General features: G+C 38.0%; 1 protein-coding gene across 1 annotated transcript; it reads left to right on the top strand.

The window, feature by feature from the left end:
- The first annotated feature begins 15,928 nt into the window (after positions 1-15,928).
- On the top strand, positions 15,929-17,377 carry LOC130642292 (uncharacterized). The gene has a single exon (XM_057449381.1). It carries the CDS (start codon positions 15,929-15,931, stop codon positions 17,375-17,377), a length of 1,449 nt encoding a protein of 482 aa, XP_057305364.1.
- The last annotated feature ends 764 nt before the right edge of the window (positions 17,378-18,141 follow it).

Genomic DNA, 18,141 nt, shown 5'->3' with positions numbered 1-18,141 from the left:
CATAAGCGGGACTTCATCGAGCTTGATGGCTTTCGAAGGTTTCATGTCGATCATGACGGTCTTGGTATTATTCATGCTCTTGACGATAGTGTACAAGTGTTTCACCCTGGTGGTACTGGTTTTGTCAGAGGCAAGCTCTTGCGCATCTTGAGGTTTAAAGAGTCTTTCCGCTAACACTTTATTATAGCTTTCGACAAACGCCGTGAAGGTATGATGGTACCGGGTGGTAGCCTGTTTAATCTCGACACCCTCGCCTTCTAACAGCTTTGTCACGTCCGACTTGAACTCACTGCCGTTGTCACACTGAAAGGTCTTCGGATAACGGAGAGGTCCTGCCTTGTAAATATCCCTGATCATATCAGCGACTTCGCTAGCTTTCTTTGTACGTAGCCGTCTTGCCACCGTATACCTCGAAGCTACATCGATGCCTGTGAGGATATATTTGTACGTATTGCCATACAATTTATCATGTGGCGTGTATAAGAGATCAAACTGGTGCATCTCATTGGGTCTCGTTATGATGAAATGAGGGTAATTGATACGCTTTGGCCCTCGAATATGCCTGAGCCAGAGCAACTGACGACTCAACCAGTGCATAACTCTCTTTTATGAGAGGCCGGAGTTTTCAGCGAGCAGTTTAATCGCTTTCCGTCCAGACCAGAGATTTTCTGGAGAATAGTAGATTTGACTTAGCTTTTCAGCTTCCTCTCCAGTAATGATATGTGCTTTTGTTTTTGACATAGTTATTACATATCGAAAAACATATATCTATGCAAATTTGTAAGCCGCAAGGCCGAGCAAGGCCAACGATCCCACTATAAAAGCGAATTTACCGTCTTTTTGGCCTTTGCTAGGTGTGCAAAAAATCTGAGAGGTTTGGGGACTTCTCTATGGTTGCAATGAAATACTCCCGCATTCCCTCGTCGAGCTCCTTGAGACTCTCCCTAGCTTGCTTTTGTTCCTCCCTTCTCTTATTGTATGCATCAATCTTCGCTTGCCTATCCCTTACCTATTGGGCTTGGGCAGCTTGAAGCTTTTCAACCGCTAAATCATGACGTTTTCTCTCTTCCTCGCCGTGCCCACTGAATTTGCTGAACAAAAAATTTGACCCACTGAAAGCCAGAGCATAGATCGCAGCACCTGCTACGAGTACACCAATTATTTCCATTTATTTTGTTGACCCAAGGCCTACAAAAACAACTTTTGATCTCTTAATATTCGACACTGTGGAACCTGCCATCCAGGATGTTTAATTGCGCGTCTTGGATAAGAAAGACGTAGCACATAATATCTCCATTGCCATCCGCTTTTTTCGTCATGTGCAGGGTTATACCGTCCGATAACCTTTGCAGAGGCCGCCCACTACCATGTAGGCCCCGATCAGGTGTTGCCCTAAAATCAATGAATAGCGCATAGCGCTCGGTGAAAAATTGACCTATGGTCACTTCACTATCATGGCACCCAAATAATTCAACGATCTGTTGCAAATGATTTCGAGGTAGCATAGCATGTGAATACAGCTCATTAGGCTCATCCTCCACCGTGACAGAAATCTTCTCGATTTTGGGGTTGTAGAATTGCTCATTGACACCCGCATAAGCCTTGGATACTCCAGGATCGACGAATAGTAGTAATATACTTACCAAAGATTTAGCAGGGGTATCGACTTGGAGATTGTAGGGTGTATCTTGTTTCTTCATAGTCACCACTTTACTCCTCAATACTCGTTCGTATGGTAGAGCGAGGCGGCTGTATTGCGACATCATAGCGCTCGCCAGATCCTCATTTACTAATTTTTCAAACTCGAGCGAAATGTTAGAGATTTTGTATGTAGCGTCAGCTGCTTTGGCTGCGGTTGAGCCCGCGGCTGGTGTACCGGCATCCTTGATGACTTGGTCGTATGAAGCAAAATGTAGAACGAACTGTAGCCTATCGTGGAGTCCATGTTGATAAAACGGGAGATCTCTCGTCAACTCGAACATTTTCCCCAACGGAATACAAAAGGTGTTTCCATACGCCGCGGCTATAGCACGCTCCTCATTTGTTCCTACATGGTCAGACGCTTTTACCTGTAAAGCGCGAATTGTCCCGTCATTTGGATTGATTCCCTCCAAAATCAGATTGTTCTCCCTATTAAATTTCGAAATCTAGAGATCACGGTAGACACTGAATACATTATAATCCGCAATATGCTGGACCTCATTCCCATTCAAAGTAATACGAAGGTCACGCACCAGGGCTTTTCCGATGTTGCTAACGATCGTTCTTTTCGTGTTGGTGCCGGTCAATTCCATATCAAATAGTAGCCGGATACTCCCAGGAAATATAACATCGTCCCGACCCATGTTTGGTATTTCCACATAGAGATCCTCATTCTGGCCAATCGTGGACGGTACATGACTCACTTTAACCCGCTGCCTCTTGCCTTTGACAAAAAGTGTTGCCGAGATACGGAAGAGGTTGAGTGTGAAACGCCTTCATTTCTATGTTAGAACGCTCCAGGACGACTTGAATAATGTGAAAAGTAAGATGATATACTACGATGGTGAGCTTTCAAAGGCAGAGGACAAGATTAAGAGGCTTGAGGCGAAAAAGGCTGGGTCTGACGTATCAGAGGAACAGCTAGCTATCTGGGATAAGGACCTTGATAAGGCTAAAGAAGATCGGGAAAAGCTAAAGGATGATCGAAAGGCTATAATAGAAGAACATGGTCTCTCAAAGTCAGCTCAAGGCGATTAAAGATACAATCATGAAGATAGCTGATGACGACACATCGCTAAGGGAGAAGCTGACCATTCTCTTCAAAGAACAGGGGATCACTATCGCTAGTGTCGTATCAGCTGTTGGTCTACTGGCTTCCACCATCGTGCTCGCCGTCACTGGAGGAAGTGCAGGCGCCGTAGGAAGTACAGGAGGAGGTGGTGGTAGCAAAGAGTTTGTGAGAAAGCAGCTGGAGAGTCTCGAAAAATCCCTTAAGTATCTAGCAGGTAAGGCGGGGGCAGCCCTCCCAGGAATCATTGGTGCGATCGTATCATCTTTCTTTAGAGTCGCTGCCAAAGTCGTGGAGTATGTAGCGAGACACCTCTACCTAGTCATCGCGGGAGCTGAGGTATCGTCGTGGCTTATGTAGGTAATAGGAGTAAGAATCGATAAAAATCTAGTATTTTGAAAAACATACTAGACCTATTTCTTCATCCATATAATAGTAAGAATCAACCCCACTCCAACCGTAACCAGCGTGGCTTTGGTATCCCCCTGGAACAGCAGCTTCCTCGGGGGATGGTGGAGGGAGGGTTATATCATGTACCTGCTTCCTTGGTATGGCAACAGCATGCAGAGCGTTAATATTAGGATTGATACCAATCTTGAAATGGTCCTGACTGATCAGGATCTTGTTAAATCCTTGGACATTCCCAATCCTCAGGTTCATATCTGAGGGGATCATGTAAACCCCGTATGCTACCAAGAAGTCTACCTTAGATCTTGCATATCTAAGTACAGTAATCTCGAATTCACTGATATCCCTACCCAGCGACGTAGGTGTAATCACCAATTGTTCGAATGTCGTCAAGTATAGCCGTTGGGCATCAATCGCGGAGGCCTCACTCCCGATTATATTAGAGCGGGCGTTGGCTTAACTCTCCAGAATCAAATACGCGTAGAACCTTACGCTTTGCGATAACCTTTCAATGCCAATACGGGTTAAGCCGATCGATTTCTCGATTACCCATCTGCTCCATGATCCCTCGTCGAAATAACTAGGTCCTGCACCAGGAAAATCTTTACGTTTGGCTTGCCATGAACTGAAAATACTCTCATTTTTCTATTCTTGCTCATTTGAAGATACACCAAATTCACGTGCTAATTGATGGAGCTTTTAATTATTGAATGGGTTATTAAAGATATTGAAGCAGGAAGACCCAGGCAAATCCTCTAATATTTTTCGAATTTGGAAATAGACATGGAATCGATAAACAGCGCGAACAAGGGGCAAGGGGGAGTTTAGATGTTGTATGCTGATACCACATGCCGATGTAGCGCAAAATGCCGCAAAATTTAGCTGCGTTGACCAGAGGCTGAAGGGGTGGTTTTGCCAGGTATTGACCGGGGGATTACTGTGGAAAACATAGTCTACGAAGATATTGGGGAACCCTACCCTAAATGACGATCCGCGAGCATCAACAACGATGTCCTGCTGGGTAAGGTCCGAGCCCTTGAGTCTCTCGAGATAACGCCCATGTATAGGGGTATATTTTGCTCTGGAGTTGTACGAATATATATTCATATTTGTTATAACAAACATGAAGCAGTTATACATTACGAGCATAGATAAACCTATAGTCTTTAAGGACTACCTAGGGCAGGGTACGAAGATCGCCCTTGAATCTATCACTATCCGCCCCAGATGGGTGAATCTTTATAAAAAGAGTGAATTCAATATTTATAAAGCGGGTGCCAAGATGAGTGACGGAACGTTTAATGTCGGACCGTTGGAAGTCACAATATCTATCGAGCTAGGCTTATATAGAATCGAAGATATCCCGGCTATTGTCAAAAATCAAGCAGGGGATAGGATAGAGATATTTGTACTTAGGAACGGCGTCTGTAGGATTAGGGTTAATAAAGGGTATGTTGTGATAATTGATCATCCGCTGTAGGACCTTATGGGGTATGCTTTTAATAACAAGGTAATATTTTCAGTGGGTGACTACGACAGCAAGTACAATACTGACATTCATCAGCGGCTGAGGCTTGTTTGCCCTCAGTTAAATGAAAAAAGAATGCCTTCTTAATGGTGAGAAATCGAATATACTAGCCGTGCTCCCTATCAAAGAGCTAAGTGCATGGGGAGATATGGTGACATGGAATTTTGACACTCCGATTTATCTTCCCCTTAAAGGTTCAACAGACAAATTAGAGTTCACGCTCATCAATGAGTATCATAACGATAAGAACCCTTTCGTAGGAATTACCATGCATTTGCTTATCGAATAAATGACTAATATTACAAAGCTATACCCGAGATTACCGCCGAGTGCACCGGATCATGAGCCTGATGAAAGTCAGGTCTATCGTTTAAAGAAAATCGAAGAGATTGAACAGTACCTACGAAGTGAAATTAAACAGCGTGAAAAATTCGCTAAAAATTTGGAATGCATGGAACGTGGGTACACTAAATGGATCACGGGCTATTAGCAATAAGTGTTATCACCTCAGGTGTTGGAATTGGGAGTATGCTGTCCGGGATCGGAGTTACTCTGGCAGTGGCAATGGGTGGAATAGCCATCGCTGTTGGATTGGGACAAATAGCCTTAAAGCAAGGTGGGAAAAAGCTGAATTACAAACGCAAAAAGCATGATAGTATAAGATTATTAGCGGAAACGAAGCTGAACTCCATCGTTGATTTGATTTCGAAAGCCATCGAGAATGGAGTGATAAGTGATTATGAATTTTCACTAATAAACCAAGAGAAGCAAAAATATATGCTGCTAAAGGAGCAGATTCGTCAACGCACGAAAAAAAATCGTGGAGACGATCAATGAACAAGAGAGGCGACAGCTAGTTGAGAAGGGACGTGAGGAGGCGAGAGTAGAATTGTTAAAAAACTTGCAGTCTGCTCAATATGTCAGCGGTACTTAGAGGCACCACCTAAATATTCATAATTTAATGTTTTGTAGAAAACACTAAATTGCAGCAAGCACTTCACCGGTATCTTTATCGATCATAAAATCACCATCATAGATGATATTGCGTTTCTGTTTTACCTCCAAGCCTCTGATATATTCATCTAGGATCTTCATAGCTGTGATTTCTAGACATGGCTTGCAATAAGGCCCAAGGGTTTGTGTCGAGGCGTCCTTATACTTGACTTTTTGGATCACTTCGAGTAGGTCGACTTTCTTGAGAGTTGAATAACCCTACCCAACGATTTTGCCTCTCTTTTCAGATCGTTTATGTTTATTACACCACAACGAATGGTTCCTCTTCATCTGAATCAAGGTGTCGCGTCCTTAAAGGTTGTTGCACCGGTTTATACTTACATTCTTCCAGAAGAACCTGGATGAAATGCTTTGAATTCTGCCGATAAATGCTGGATATTTTTAAAATGCAGATGCATTCACAGGCTTGGTTTAGTGGTACTGCTTGGTCGTAGAAATATGTGTTTATTTTACCCTCCCATTCTTTTATTTTTGTGTTCAGGTATCTATCGTTCTTCACTGATGACGTTGTTAACTCAATACCATATAATTGCTGTATCCTGGCTAGGATACACTTGTATTTTTCTAGCCATTCAGGATTTTGATGTATATCAAATGACATTTTAAGCGAAGATCCATCGTCATATCTGGATGCATCATTGCTATATAACCCTCCCGGTGTTATGATTAACAACGATGATATCTTGCTTCCATTTTTATATCCTATAACATATCTTGCATCTTTGCCCTTATTAGCTTGTATGGGATCGCTAAGTACAATGTTCTCAATTTGAACCACCTCGATATTAAGCACAGTTGGTTCACTATAGAAATCCCTTGTCTCTACGGAGTCGTTATAGAATTTGAAAATCCTTTATTATAATAACCAGGGCCCAACTAAAGATTTTTACATTTGCAATAACCTCCGTTGTACGTTATATGCATCATATAGTGCTGCCAACATAACATTTTCATACAGATAACTAGCCTTCTACCACAGGAGCATCTATCATATTTATCAAGTTCAATATGACATTCATCGCAATATTCCTTCATCGTTTATTTACTCCACAAGAACTTGAGGTCAGCCTTTTCATCTTCCGAGAAGCACCAGCCTATAACTCTGTCGGGATGCCAGGCCTATGGAAGCAGCTCCTCCTTAATCCTTGCCTTCTCCGCTTTCCGCTGACGATAAGCATCGAGCAATCGAGGATCAGTGCTACTACACGAACCAGTCCGGAACAAACTCGAGTAGATGGGGTCTATCTCGAACCGCCATATTACACATGTCTCGCGTCTTGAACCTGTCAGGAACATGTCTGAGCATCCCTGGATACTCCCCAACCGCCATAGTGCACATGTCCCGCGTCTTGAACCTGTCGGGGGTATACTTGAAAAGCCAGGCGTTTTTTTGAACAACCTTGTTGCACATTTCCCGTGTTTTGAATTGGTCCGGTACATACCTTACCACTGGGGGATCCTCTTCAACCAAATTTTCCATCTTTCTTGCCTCCAATTCATCTTTATTATTCCAGCCTCGGCAAGGGATCCTTGAGTAAGGGACTTTCCTTACTCAATTCTATTTTTGTTGATGTCAGCATTATTCCCGTTAGTCGCTTTTGCGCATGCGTTGATGACGTCATATGATTTTGTTTATGTTATTTAATATGATTTTGTGTTAGTATTTAATGTATCTTACATTTATTATTATTTTGTGTTGGTTATTGGCATTATATTTCTGGTATCTTACATTTAATATTATTTTGTGTTGGTTATTGACATTTAATGTTATTTTTGTTGATGATGTCATATGATTTCGTTTTTTACTTGTTTTTGGGATGAGGTAGTGGTGGAAATGGTGTAAGCGGGGTTTTGGGGGATAAAGGTGTGGAAGGATCGAAAACGTACTTATATTTACTCCCTACTACTACTCCTTAGAGAGTAGTTTGATTTGCAACTTTCGGATTGTGTTTTCTTAAACATTTATATAAATGTCTAGGTGGCTTGCCTGGCTTCCAATGAAATAAAAAGGGTTAGGAATATTTTATTGTGTGCAGGAAATTCCATAAGGTGCATGTGGCCGAAGGTAAAATAAGGAGAAAATAAATGGCTTTTTCCGTATTATATTGAATTGAATAGGATTTTTTTAATGTAAGCAGTGATGCATAATCTTTATTTTCATTGTTATATTTACTTTTACCAGAAAACTACTATGACTTCATCTGGAGATCTTGTACGGATCATAGAGAGAAGGTGAGACGACATTGACAGATTTGTGAGTTCTTTCTCTGTACCTCTTCCAGAAGCAAAGGCTTCTGGAAGAGGTACAGAGAAATTTTGAAAGGATACGATATTCTGTTAATGACAGTTTGAAACGCTACACGATATCCGACAGAATAGACAGGTTGGTGCAAACAATGTCAGGAGCCTTGCAAACGACCAACTCCTCTTCAGTAACTATGAGTAATAGCGGCACTCTACCAAGAAACAGAACTGGTAGAAAAGGTGCACCTGAAGTCGCCACCGACAAACAAAACTTAGAGCACCTACTTTCTATGGTATTCAGTGTACGGCAAATTGCTTCTCATGGACTTCTTGGTGAAAATGTGCAAAGGAACACAATCTATATGTTTATGAAAAAAAACAATATGGACAGTCAAAAGAACCGTTTTAGCGGTGCTCCTTACTCCGTAGTCAAAGAAAAAATCATTGAACTGAACAAACTTTACCCAAACTCTGGCTATAGAGAAATGGTTTCTCTTTTACGATCTCAGTACGCTCCTATGGTAATTCAACGAGAAAGAGTTCGAACTATGCTGGCAGAAGTTGATCCTGTTGGTACAGCTAATCGCTGGGCACAAACTGTTAAACGTAGGATGTATTCCGTTCCAACGCAAATTCGTTATGGCATATCGATTCTAATCATAAGATTATCAGGTCAGCATAAATATATTTTTATACTAGCATGGAAATGTAATTTTCCTTCTGTTTGACTCCATAAGGGCTGGGTTATATTAAAGCGTTTCCCAAGCGTATTTTCCTTTTTTAGATGGAATTTTGTTATACATGGTTGTATCGATGGATATTCTCGCCTTATTATGAATCTTGACGTGACGACGGATAATACTGCTCTAACGGCATACAACTGCTTTATAAAAGGCGTGCAAGAGTATGGGATACCATCAAGAATTCGTATGGACGGTGGTACAGAATTTAATCATGTAGAAGACTTTATGAACCAGGTATCTGATAGTAAACGGTGTATAAGAGGCAATTCAGTCCATAACCAAAGAATCAAACGGTTATGGAGAGACGTATATACAAACGTTTTGTGTGTATATCATGAATTATTTAATCATATGGAGACTCACAATATATTGGACGTGGAAAATTATATACACTTGTTTGCATTACATTATGTTTTCAAACCGCGTATCGCTGCCAGTTTGGAGCGTTGAAGAAGGGCCCATAATGAACATCCGCTTCGTTCGGAAAATAGTTTTTCGCCTCTGCAATTGTGGCATAAGGGTTGTGCACAGAGTAGAGATGAAGACCTAACATCCATGAACAATATTTTCCGTCTAAGCCCAAATGAACGACAAAGGATAATTACGGATTTTCAGATAAACAATTTGGTAGAAATCATTTGGTTGAATGACATTTGTAATATTTTAAGTCGCATCCCTACACCTTTGACAAATACGCAGTTAATCGATTTAAAGATGAACACGTCACCTCTTGCTAATTCAAGTTGCGACGGAATTGACATTTACGGTGACGTGGTAAAATTTGTTGAGGCGTGTATCGCTACTTAAGGCTAACTTAAGTTTTGTTTATTTCGCAAAATCGTGTTTTTCTTTTTTTTGTATGTGTGAAATTTTCAATCCTTGAATTAAGTCTGCGAGTCACGCGAAGTACGAGTAAAGTATGTAAAATGGGATCAATTAGGCTTTTACATGGTTTAGACTATTCGATTACTAGAGTGATTTTATGTTGTACATTTTTTTTATTAAATATATATAATCGGAAGCTTTCATCATACTCCGAACAAGTCTGTCTTTTCTATGTGTGAGCGCATTTTTTGCATGCACGATCCCATTGTCCCAGAGTTTAAAATTTGGAATTGAACTTTGTTAAGCAGCTTAGTAGTGGAAATGTTTAAGCTAAATAAATCTTTAAATACCTTAGCGATAAAAAAGTCAGCAAAAAATGTTCATTAAAAATTTTTAGTCGGTAAAAATATTAGTCACTTGAGCAAAATGTACTCCCTTTTTAACGACTAAATTTTACCAACGATGTCAACCTCTTTTCCTGGTAGTCTACTTAATTACGCATTTCTCGTGCTTTGAATGCTAAAAATAAATTACGTGCTTAACCCTTTTCGTATGAAAATGTGTGCATTTTCGAAAAAAGGTAATTCAAAAGTTTCGCTGCGTCACCTCGCTTCGCATTTGGGTATGCGGACCCAAAACCATTTCACTTCGTAGGAAAAACAGGCTACTTTCAGAAAAACTGATCTAGAGTGTCAAGTCATTAGAATCCAATATAGCCTTTAAAAGATGGCAACCAAGATGAGTCGCTATGCGGGTCACACGTAGTGAAAGGGTTAACAACTTCGTCCCCAGGACTGGTTAGGCTTATATTTGGACGGCGTCCTGGGGGCGAGGTTGACAGTTAACAGAATTTGGAAAAAATGTAGAGCTAGACGTGCTAAAATCGGGCTGCCCTTAAAGATAACATGTAACAAATACACCACTGCTCTTATTGGTTTCTTGCAATGTATGGATGATTCCTGGAAATGTCGTTATTGATGTATGGATGCGATATTCCTGAAAATATCGTTATTGGTGTATGGAGGCGATTGATATATATGGATGCTATATTCCTGGAAATACTTTATTGATATATATGGATGCTATATTCCTGGAAATGTCGTTATTGATATATATATGGATGCGATATTCCTGGAAATACGTTATTGATATATATGGATGCGAAATTCAAATATCAATTGCAAATGAAACTTACTCTTTCACAACGTTCCAATCAAAAGCAAAAAGGTTTATTTTACTAGATCCGCAGGAAGAAATGTTTGTTTTTTAATTTTACTGTTTGTACTTGCTCTTTTTCCCAGATATATAGTTACACATATTTTATTTTATAATATGACGTGAAGTATATACGTAATTTCCACCTGAAATGCAAATATGACTTATAAATTTTTATTTATTTATTTTATTTTTATTTATTTTATGTATTTCGACGTGGGCATTTAGTGGGTTATAACTTTTCATAGGGTTGTTCAAATTGAATCAAACTTGGCACACTTATAGTACATCATAAAAGGAACAAAATGGCGCCAAAAAAATTTTGCTTGCGTCAGCACATTTTCTGTGACGTCATCAAAAGCTTAAAAATTGTTAAAAATGCCACTATCTGCTTAAAATATAATTACTTTTGTTCTAGAGCGAATTTTTACATTCTGTTTGAAGTTTCTGAAAGCTAAATAAAAGTTATTTAACATATCTTCCGGTTTTTACATGGATCGGATAAAAAAATTGCCAAAAAGTGCCCGAAAATCCGTTTTTTTCCGATTTTCGGGTAAAATCCGACAAAATCGGGAAATCGGATTAGCCACGTGTTCAAATTATTCAAAATGATTCTTCTTAATGAAACAAAGTTGTGTTGCAAGTTTCAAGTTCTAAGGATAATCCTAACAGGAGTTATTATATTTTCTTCATTATAAGGATTTCATAGAGATTTTTAGGGGTAGTTTCGAGTAATGGCCAATATCAAAGCCTCTGAAAGGTATGGGACCTAAAAAATTTGCATGCAGGTGTCTAATAGATAAATGTTGAAACTCAGTAAGTATCATAGCCATATAACAAAGCAATAAGGAGTTATTAAAAAAAAACCGTCAGGGGGGGCGGAATCCGCCCCCCCCCCCCCCGGACCGAATAGGGTTAAGCCAGATGTTCATTTAAACGTTGGCGTTTTACATATTAAAAATATTGATCCATATGTATAAAGTTAAATGTTACACCTAAGATCTTTTCAGACCAATTCTCAACTAAAAATCATAAGTATACGAGACAAGACTTTTAAATATCGTTTTAACTTACGAACACTAAATTCTCTTAGTCAAATTTCTTGACATATTTTCGAAGTCTATTTGATATTTCAATATTTGAAACCGTATAATGATCGGTAACGATACTGTGTTTTACAACAACAAAAACTGCCAAATTGTTTGAAAATCAGTTAAAAATTTCTCTGCTATTTCAAAATGGCTTAATCTCTATTATTCTACTTTACCTCTGCTTGTGTAATTACACGCTACAGAATTTTAATTAACTTTTGCTCATCCTATAATAGGATTGTTGCGATAAGACAACATGTTTCTTCTGATTTGCTCCTGTCACATCGGGAAAACTATGTTATTGTTGTAAGCAAAAATGCAACTTCTGCTCTATTTTGAAATGGAAGTGTATCCCAACTGACTATTCGAGTAAAAGCGCCGTATTGGGCTATATTGTGAGTTATATACGACGAACTCTGTTACAATAGACGGCTATATACCACCAACGACAGCTATATACCACCATATTGACGGTAATTAGTAACAACATGTAACACTACTTTAAAAAAGAAACTTTCGCGAGCCAAAAAATACGCGAAATCAAGGGAAATCCAATTGAGAAATAACTTTCGCGAATGAATGAGGATGAAAGTGATATAAGGGAAATTTGTTTATCCCCCACAAAAGGAATTACAGAGTAAAACATATTTCGCAAGAATTAACTTTCGTGAATAGCCTATTTCAACATATTTTAAAGGGCATAAACTTTCGCAATTCTTTTCAAAAAACTTTGCGAGGCCTAACTAACGAGGCTACTTATATTTATAAATATAAAACACAGCAGACTCTTGCTATAAGGAGGCTTTTTTATATATTTTAGTTCTGAATGACTAAAAGTTGCGATATTATTTTAACGGTACCCGTGTTTTAGCATTTTTTTGTCGAAAATAAAAAATATCAAAATTTTGATGTGATCAACATTACATTTTCTGTACCTTGAGCCAACTTTTGTCAAAATTGTTATTTTATTTTGGATAATCAAATTTGCTTTTACGATGCTTTCCCTGTTCCTGTTTCCTGTTTCCTGATGATTTTTTTTGTCAAAACTGATTTCATTTTTCAATCCCCGAGAAGGAGCCATCTCATCTCTAAGTGGTAACAAGATGGAGCATCAGCTGAATAGACTATCTCGTTATTTTTCGAAAACGAAGTTTTAATTTTTAGAACAATTTTAGCCTCAAACGGCATTCAGGTGACAAAAAATCAACATTTTGATGTCACCATCATGTTCAGCATACTTTTTTTGTTAACTGTGCCGCATTTTATCCAAAACAAAGCAGTTTTAATTTTTGGACCAATTTTGACCTAAAACAGCATTCAGGAGTCAAAGTATCAACATTCTGATCTCACCAGCATGATTAACTGTGCCAAAGTTCGTCGAAAAAGAAGCACTTTTAGGACTAATTTTGGCCCAAAATGATATTTAGGTGTCAAAAAATCAACGTTTTGAGCTCACCATCATGTTCAGCATGATTTTTTGTTAACTAAACTGTGGCAAATTTGGTCGAGAATGGAGTATTTTTAATTTTTGGACCAATTTTTGACCCAAAATAACATTTAGGTGACAAAAAAATCAACATTTTGACGTCACCAATATATTCAGCATACTTAATTGGCTTAAAGGCGCGTAATCACCTTGATCGAAGAAAATTAACATGTACATACAGACCGAGCTCTAACTTTCCTGAAAGTTTGAGTATCTAAAACTTAATAAAACTAGAAATAATGGTACTTTAATATTTTGAAATATTGTTGTTGAAGAGAAATTGGGGTGAGTTTGTAATTTCTATGAAACATTTGAACATGTTCTGGTTGTCAGTTTTCAATAAAATTTCAGAATAGTGTTTTCTCATGTATATCTTTCAGTTTTTACAATAAAATAGGCACATCAAAAAAATTTGCCAACAGGGTGATTACGCGCCTTTAAGGTGGTTCACCACCAAATAATGTCTACATTTGAAGAATTATCTTTTACCTGTTTTCTGACACCAAATTCACCTTAAAATACCGTGGCAAGTAGTTCTTATGACAAATTTCGGTTTTTATTGCGCAATCTGGCACTTTCTCCAACCAACCACAAATATAAGTGCATAGCAACGCCCTTAGCAACAATTTTCGCTTTTTTAGACAGTTTTCTTGCCCCTCCGTCGATGTTTAATGCTTTGCAAAAGCTGGATGATACTTTAGGGCCTCCTAAGAGTTTAAATGACAGTTATGAATATTAAATGTGGTGTTCCACACGCAGTCAGAAAGCTGTCTTACCGATCCACCCTCCGAAGTGAACTCGTCAGGGTTTCTTCGTCATCAATTAGACTGAAGACTTAAGGTCTTAGGTATTTGGTGCTTTTCAGGTCAAAATAGTGCTGCCGTACACCTTTTGTCGATCCACAAGTCTAGAATGTCCATAAAATAATCTTTAAACACGTTTTTTCCATTTAAGTTCGGAATCCAGGCGAAGCAAGAATTCTCAAGATCGAAGAACACATGCTTTACGATTTCTTCTGTGGGATGCAGACATTATAAATTACCTAGGGCTTAACTGAAACCGATTTTCAAATCGAAGTTTTGTCTTTCAGTTATCTTGTCCAGTTTCGCCCTGTTTTAGCTTTTTTTCCGTCCAAGAAATACCGCATCAGTTATCTAGGCGACGAGTCAGCCTTACGAAAATGCGTTTCACTCAATCCCTACGCGTGACCCTTGAGAAACATACGCGGGCAAAAAGGCGCTCCAAATAGCGCATGTTATTCACGAATGACTCAGCGGAAACCTCGAGTTTAAATTGGACAATGTGACTAATCGCTTCGGAGGCCATTTTAATTTATCTGTGAGTTGTTTACCAAGCTTGGCCACATCTTACTGTGGTAAGAACTTTATAGTTTACTAATGTTTGTTAGGGTTAGTGAAACCACTCGATGGAATATTCGGATGAAAAGTGCTTTCCCCGACATGGACCACGTCAGCAAAGAAAAATAGAATTAGCCAATCAAAAAGCGCGGCCAGATTTTGGCCGCGGAAAAATCGTTTGAGACCCAGCGTAATTTTCCCCACCTTAACTACTCCGATTTCCCGGTGGTAAGAAAAATTACGCTGGGTCTCCTGGCTAACTCTCACATAGACCTTTGTAAATTCAACTAATCCTTTTATGGAATATATATAATTAGAATATTGCTTCATTATATTAAGTATTACTTTAACTCTCTCTTTCTTTTTGCTTAACAACGGGGCTTAGTGATAAGGCAATTTGTGCCATTTTTATATATTACAAGATATTTTAACCTGTAACAATTATATAACGGCGAAATATACCTATAACATATAAAAAAGTTATTTGGTTTAGCGTCGAGCAGCAAAATATCATATTTTGCTCCTATTTTACCTAGCAACGGGTAACCATGGCAACCAATCAACTAAATTTTAGACTTAATTTTGTCGTACTGTCGCCTACTATGATATCCTCATCAATTAACTTTAGAAAAGACAATTCTCTGCGATATAGGTTATTTGGTGGTGAGCCACCTTAAGGGAGGTGCTTTTACGGGTTGAGCTCATGTTCGGAGGTTTAAACGATAAATTCTTGCAAAATAAAAATTCAAACCATAATATAAATCTAAACAATTAAACAATTGTTGGAACGTTTTTTCCTAAGTAACTAAACAATGGTGCGAGTTAGATATGTTCAATAAACAATTAAACACAAGTGTTTTTTTACATATTTCTTTTTCGACTACCTTTCGGCTGTATACTGCAGCCTTGATCAAGTATTGAGAAAATTACAATTTTTGTTCTCCATATATAGACAATTTTAAAGATCATTAAGAAAAAAAATGTCAAAACACGCTTGTATTTAACTAAACAATGTTTTGGGCGATAAGTGAAAAAATCAATGAATGTTAAACGCTTTAAGTCTCTATTTTTGTTTCCGCATGCGCTGCTTTCTGGTCATGAAATTGTGTTGCTTGGTATAATTTGGTAAGTTAAGCCATTACACCCGTAAGTCAGAACCCAGGTTTTGTTTAAAAACACGGGTTTTTAACGAGAACCCGGGTTTTCATTGTTGGAAACCCTTGTTTCCATATTAAAAACCCTGGATATGCATTCAAAACCAAGGTTTTTATTGGTTTCCCAGGTTTTCGTGAATAAATGTGACAAATGGCTGCCATATAGAACTTACGTAAAAGGTTTAGCATGTAACGCACACCATAAAATTAAGCCAATTCACATTTTTCTAACAGGAAGTGCAGGTTGTGGAAAGTCCCATTTAATAACAACAATTTCTGACATGCTAAATAAAGCACTTTCCTATCGTGCAGGAAACTTAGAAAAGGATAAAATTCTCATTTTAGCACCAACCGGTGTTGCTGCCATTAATATAGAGGGAAATACAATACATTCAGCCTTAGGTATACCAGCGGATAGAAGTTTCACTAAAAACATATCTAAGTTAAGTGATAAAAAGAAATGTATGCTGCGAAACAAGCTTTCAGAACTAAGAGTTATTGTAATAGATGAAATCTCAATGGTTTCAAACAAGCTACTTTTACATATTCATCAACGGCTAACCGAAATATTTGGATGCGCAGATGACATTCCATTTGCAGGAATATCTGTTATAGCTTGTGGCGATTTCTACCAACTTCCACCAATTCAAGCAAGGCCAGTTTACGCAGAGTACAAAAATTCATTGTTAAATCTTTCACATTGCTGGAAGCATTTTAAGATTGCTGAACTAACGGAAGTTATGAGACAGCGTGGTGATCAACATTTCATTGAATTATTAAACAATATCAGAGTGGAAAAATTAGAAACGCGACACAAAGATTTACTAAAATCTAAATTTATTTCACCAAATGATCCACATTACCCCAAAAATGCAACTTATATATTTGCTGAAAATCAATCTGCCTCTGAGCGTAACAAAAAAATGCTTAATAGCATAACATCGGACGAAATAAATATCGAAGTTATTGACAAAATTCCAGAAAATATACCCGTGCAATTAGTCCAAAATCTTAATACTCGCACTCAAATGGAAACAGGTGGACTTGCGCGAAACCTTCTGTTAAAACTTCATGCAAAAGTCATGTTGACGTCACATATTGATGTACCTGATAAACTCATTAACGGACAGATAGGTACTGTTCATCGGTTGAAAACCGATACAAGAATATATATGAAAATGGAAGACATATATACTGGACTTAAAGCTATGAGAACAGATCCATATGCTATTCAAGAAAATGTTGTTCCAATTAATAGAGGAGAGAAAGAAATCAAATTTAACAAACACAATCCATCTTCACCTTCTATGAAACGGCTGCAATTCCTACTAATGCTGTCATGGGCCTGCACTGTTCATAAGGTTCAAAGAAAAACGATTGATAAAATTGTTGTCTGTCTTGATTTATTAAAACAACGAGCCTTTCACTCAGGACAAAACTATGTTGCATTAAGTCGAGTCACAAGTTTAGACAGTTTATACCTAACGGGTACATTTGCTAAGTCAACTATTAAGTCAGACACACGAGCAACAGATCAATAAAATTAAATGCGAAATTCAAAATTACATCAATTACATTCAAAATTGACACAAAAAGAACCTGGTGTAATTAGCGAAAATTCTATTATGGTCACTTTGCTTAATACAAGATCCTACAACAAGCATAAAAACGATTTTAAGCCAGACCGCGTTCTCATGGAAAGTGATTTATTATGCCCAACGGAAACTCAGATACCATTGAACTCACATTGCGACTCAAAACTAGATTACTTTACTTTAATTCCAAACAACAATGTGGATAAATTTTCTAGTCTTTTAGTTGGTTACAATGAAACTATAGAATTGTTTGATATTGTAAAAATTCCTGGTGCAATATTTTTTATAATGACAAAAGAACGTTTCACGAAAACGCTATTAATGTTTTGCTTCTATATCGTAAAAATTCCCTCAATAGAGATGAGTCATTATACCTTATTCAACATTTTTTTGGGAAATGAAACTGTTGATACTCGGAGATTTTAATGTAAATGCATTTAGCGATGAAAACTATTTCCTTGATTTTCTCACTAGATATAAACAAGCCAACTTATATATCAGGTTCACTTATTGACTATGTTTATATCCGTGAGAATGTTTTAAATACTTTTAATGTCAAAACCTTCGTTAAAACTGTCTATTTCAGTGATCACGATGCAATCAGGCTTAAACTCTTTCTCTGATTTGAAAAAAACAACCTATGGAACATAAAATCTTTACAGACGACTTTTTTCTTCGTGTTTTCAACCTTCTTTATTTTTATTTTTTTT

The sequence above is a fragment of the Hydractinia symbiolongicarpus genome, chromosome 4 (assembly GCF_029227915.1).
Source record: "Hydractinia symbiolongicarpus strain clone_291-10 chromosome 4, HSymV2.1, whole genome shotgun sequence".
Classification (NCBI taxonomy): domain Eukaryota; kingdom Metazoa; phylum Cnidaria; class Hydrozoa; order Anthoathecata; family Hydractiniidae; genus Hydractinia; species Hydractinia symbiolongicarpus.
This window is presented reverse-complemented; position numbering and strand designations above follow the sequence as displayed.